This window comes from Ochotona princeps, chromosome 9 (genome assembly GCF_030435755.1).
Source record: "Ochotona princeps isolate mOchPri1 chromosome 9, mOchPri1.hap1, whole genome shotgun sequence".
NCBI lineage: Eukaryota > Metazoa > Chordata > Mammalia > Lagomorpha > Ochotonidae > Ochotona > Ochotona princeps.
In genome coordinates, this window is record NC_080840.1 from 61,977,960 (window position 1) to 61,982,831 (window position 4,872).

General features: G+C 49.8%; 1 protein-coding gene across 1 annotated transcript; it reads left to right on the plus strand.

Annotated features, from left to right (window-relative positions):
- Nucleotides 1-1,851: 1,851 nt before the first annotated feature.
- LOC131481114 (endogenous retrovirus group K member 5 Gag polyprotein-like) lies at nt 1,852-3,537 on the plus strand. The gene has a single exon (XM_058668410.1). The coding sequence runs from the start codon at nt 1,852-1,854 to the stop codon at nt 3,535-3,537; it is 1,686 nt and encodes a 561-aa protein (XP_058524393.1).
- The last annotated feature ends 1,335 nt before the right edge of the window (nt 3,538-4,872 follow it).

Below are 4,872 nucleotides of genomic sequence, written 5' to 3' on the forward strand. Positions count from 1 at the left end.
CAGGAAGAGAAAAAATAGTGAATAATCATGTGAAGCCAGGAAAGAAGAAAAGCTTAACTATATAAAGTTTTCATGAGCGATTATAGATGATATCTTCAAATTGTTTATACATAAATTCCTGATCCTTACTGGGGAATTTTCTAAGGGCATAAAGTCAATAAAGTAGGAACCATGCAGGGTACCTGGCCCACCATTGCCAGCAACCTGTCAGGCTCCCCATCAGCATCTTGGTGAAATATTTACCCTTGCATACCAGACTGGTGATGGATCAGAAGAAGGGCCACTAAGGGCTGCTTTGAGGTGTTAATATTCTTGAATGCTGGGAGCTTTCATGGGCCAGACCAATGCATTGTTGGGAGGGAGCAGGTCTAATGAAAATTCTGGCTGGTCTCCCCAGCTACATCACGGCACCATTTGATTAGCGTTGAGAGGAAGGCCTGGATAGGCTAGACAGATATGTTGTAGAGCTGAGCTTTATGGTGAGTCAGTTGAGGGGACTAAAGGGAGCTTTCTAGGTTCAGGCTGTTATACCCAGGGGTGCACCTTCACAGATGCTCTATAGCCAGAAAGGTTGAGTAGCATTTCACAAACTGCTCTGAGATCAAATTTGCTTAGGCAAATGGAGTTTTACAACACCAAACTTCTGGAGGCCCAGGGTGTGTGTTGTGGATTCCCTTTCAGAGCATTTCCAAGTATGTATCTATTTGAAAAAATGATCTGTGAGAGATGTAAGAGGGAATCATCACCTACATTCACACAGTAGTTTTACATTATTTTCCTGATTCAGTTTTCTTTTGAAGAATGAATTCTGTATTGAGAATTGACTGGTATAGTATACTGGTAGTATAATGTTGAGAGCGCCTAACGATCTATGGGGCTGTCTAGCACAGCACCGCAGACCAATGCCCTGACGAGGGCAGTGGTAAACAAGTTCAGGAAGTGTCTTCCCCTTGGGGCGTGGTTGCGTGTCCTGCCTGCGGGAGTGACCTTTTAGCTGATTGGTTGCTTCCCACGTGCGGGGTGACCTTTTAGCTGATTGGTCGCTTCCCACGTGCAGGGGTGACCTTTTAGCTGATTGGCTAGGTGTTATATATAAGCAGGTTGGGTCCTGGAGAGGGAGACAGTGTGAGAGCAGACAGAGAAGAGAGCAGACAGAGTGGAGAGCAGACAGAGAAGAGAGCAGACAGAGTGGAGAGCAGACAGAGAAGAGAGCAGACAGAGTGGAGAGCAGACAGAAAAGAGAGCAGACAGGGTAGGAGAGCAGACAGGGTAGGAGAGCAGACAGGGTAGAGGAGCAGACAGGGTAGAGAAGCAGACAGGGTAGAGGAGCAGACAGCTTTCCTGTTTGCATGCTGCCTGACGGAATAAAGAACATCTACACAGCCACTCAGCGTCGGGTTTTCTTCCGCGGGTCCGGAGATTCCCCGACATCTGGTGCCGTGACTCGGATCGACTTCAGCCGGTAAGCCACACACCACGGGACAAGGTAAGCAACTGAGCGCACAGCTCAGGAAGTTTCACACGCGGGAAAAAGGTCAGTAGCTGAGCACAGACTCAGGAAGCCGCTTTTGCGGGGACGCGCGCGTCAGGTTCGCAGGGCAGCGACAAGAGGTTCGCAGGGCAGCGACAAGAGGTTCACGGGTTAGTGACGAGAGAGGTTCACGGGTTAGTGACGAGAGGTTCACAGGGTAATGACGAGAGGTTCATAGGGTAGCAACGAGAGGTTCGCAGGGTAGCGACGAGAGGTTCACGGGTTAGTGACAAGAGAGAGGTTCGCGAGTTAGCGACAAGAACGGATCGTGGGTTAACAACGAGACAGCCTTTGGTCAGGGAATAATACTGTTCAACATTATGGGGAATCTGTCTTCTAGTATGCGTATGCAGGAGCTGTTATGGAAACTGTTGAAGAAACATGGTACTCCTGTGAAGGCTAAGACGGTGCTTGCATTTTTGCAGACAGCGGGTAGGGTTTCCCCTTGGTTCTTAGATGCAGGTTTTCTGACTCTCCCCCAATGGGAGCGCCTTGGGAGAGACCTTCTGCGGGCTGAGCGGAAGGGTCCGTTACCTCCGGGAACCATTGGTTTCTGGACCTTGGTTAAGTCTTGTCTTATGGAACGGTCAGACAAGTTTAAGGAAATCTTGCAGGACGGGGAAGAGCTGTTGCGAGAAATGCAAGAGGAAGCTTCTTCGAAAGGAGCGACTAGTGAATCAGGAGGATCAGATTCAGAGGAGACAGAGGAAGCCTCAGGGAGTGAATTGGATGAGCTGGTAGAAAGACTAGAAGCTGCGTCGATGAGTCATTCAAAGAAATCCTGGGTGCCTAGACCCCCACCAGGAGACCCGCCCTTGGTACCTACGGCTCCTCCCTGGACTGGTGATGTGTTAGGGGTCCGGCCACGCGACCTCAATGTGGAGGAGAGGCAAGGTTGGAGAGAATTGCGTGGTCTTGGGCAGGTCTTCCCCGTACAGGAGGACCGAACCAAAAATCCCCCTGTACGCTCCTGGGTCCCACTAGATTTCAAGCTAGTGAAAGAGTTGAAAAGTGCGGTAGAGGCTTATGGGGCTCAGGCACCCTTCACATTAGCCACTCTTGAGCAAATAGCTAATATGGCCCTAACGCCTGATGATTGGAGGAATGTTGCTAGGGCCTGCCTCTCCCCAGGGCAGTATTTGGTTTGGAGATCAGCTTGCAGGGAGTTCGCTATTGATACAGCTCGGCGTAACACACAGGCCGGAAACCCTGCTTGGGATGTCGACATGCTCCTGGGTGAGGGAGCAAGAACAGGGCAGGAAAATCAAGTAGGTTTTCCTGAACCGGTGTATTCCCAAATAAGCACTATGGCTAGAAACGCCTGGAAGGCAATACAGACCAAAGGGGACCTGAAGTTCTCGATCTCAAAGGTGGTTCAGGGGCCTAATGAGCCCTATCCTGATTTTGTCAGTCGGTTGATGGAGGTGGCAGGGAAAGTGTTCCCGGATGTTGAACAAGCTATGCCCCTAGTACAACAATTGGCCTATGAGAATGCCAACAGGTGGTGCAGAGAGGCAATTCGGCCGTGGAGGCATAAGACCTTAGATAGCTGGATAAAGATCTGCCGTGATGTACATGATAATGTGGTCGCAGGTGTGGTCCAAGCTAAGGAACAAGCTAGAGTTATCATGAATGCTATGCGCCAGGAGCACAGACTCCCTAGGAAGAGTCAAGCATGTTTTAGATGTGGAAAACCTGGGCACTTTAAAAGGGACTGTCGCCAGAAAGAACTGTCTCGGCCCTCACACCCACAACCTAAATTATGTCCCCGCTGTGGGAAAGGAAACCATTGGGCAAGTGAGTGTCGCTCGGTACGAGACATCTCTGGTCGACCACTGATGGACGTTAACAGGCCAAAAAACGGGCAGAGGGGCCCAGCACTTCGGGGCCCCCACGGAGTGTACGAGGTGCATCAGACTCAGATGGGGCAGCATTCCAATCAGTACGCAGAGCCACCCCAGGAAGCGCAGGTCTGGACCTCTGTGCCACCTCCCACCTGGTATTAACTCCAGAAATGGGTCCACAGGCCTTAGAGACCGATTTTCAAGGTCCCCTCCCAAAGGATACTCTGGGATTGGTATTAGGCCGCAGTTCCAAAACCATGCAAGGTCTAATCGTGCACCCGGGAGTCATTGATTCGGATTTTCTTGGTAAAGTGAAAGTTATGATCTCCTCTCCAAAAGGGATAGCTGTCATTGTTCCTGGAGAACGTGTTGCCCAATTGTTAATTTTACCTAGCTGTCATAATCGATGGCGCAGCCATGGAAAACCTCGAGAGGACAGAGGATTTGGTTCCTCTGGAGATGCCCTAGTGAATCTGTCAGTGTCTCTTCATAATCGTCCATTGGCCACACTCGTGTTGCGTGGTGTCCCATTTGAGGGCCTATTGGACACTGGAGCAGATGTCAGCATCATCAGGCAATCTGATTGGCCAAAAGATTGGCCTTTGAAGCAGTCGAGCCAAACCTTGCGTGGATTGGGCGTGGCCAGCCAACCACAACAAAGTGAAAGTGTCATTCCTTGGAGTGATAGTGAGGGTCACAAGGGTTCCTTTCAGCCTTATGTCTGTAATATTCCAGTCACCCTGTGGGGACGGGAGGTTTTGAGTGCCATGGGACTTCGTTTAAGCAACGAGGCCTATCGGAAAGGCAGCCTTCAGGCTTGGAATATTATGGAACGTATGGGCTATGCAGGAACAGGTCTGGGTAAATCCGAGCAAGGACAGCTGGACCCTATTCCCATTGAACCCTGTCGTGGAAGAGCAGGTCTGGGTTTTCACCCGGGGCCACTGTGAAGAATCAGCCATTAAAGATTAAGTGGAAAAATGATACTCCCGTATGGGTGTCACAGTGGCCCCTGACCTCTGAAAAATTAATGGCTGCAACCGAATTAGTCTCGGAGCAATTGTCTCTAGGACATATTGTGCCCTCTGTTTCTCCGTGGAACACCCCTATCTTTGTCATCAAAAAGAAATCAGGAAAGTGGCGCCTTCTCCATGATCTTCGTGCCATCAATGCCACTATGCAGCCTATGGGTGCAGTCCAGCCTGGTATCCCATTGGCCACAGTTGTGCCCCGAGATTGGTATCTCATAGTGATTGATATTAAAGATTGTTTTTTCTCTATACCTTTGCACCCCCAGGATTCAGAACGCTTTGCGTTTACCCTACCCACTATTAATCATTCAGGCCCTGATTCAAGATATCAGTGGGCAGTGCTTCCTCAGGGCATGATGAATAGCCCTACTATATGCCAGTTATATGTGGCCCAAGCCTTGTTGCCTGTCAGAGGTAAATTTCAAAGTCTTCGCATTTATCACTATATGGATGACATTCTTGTGGC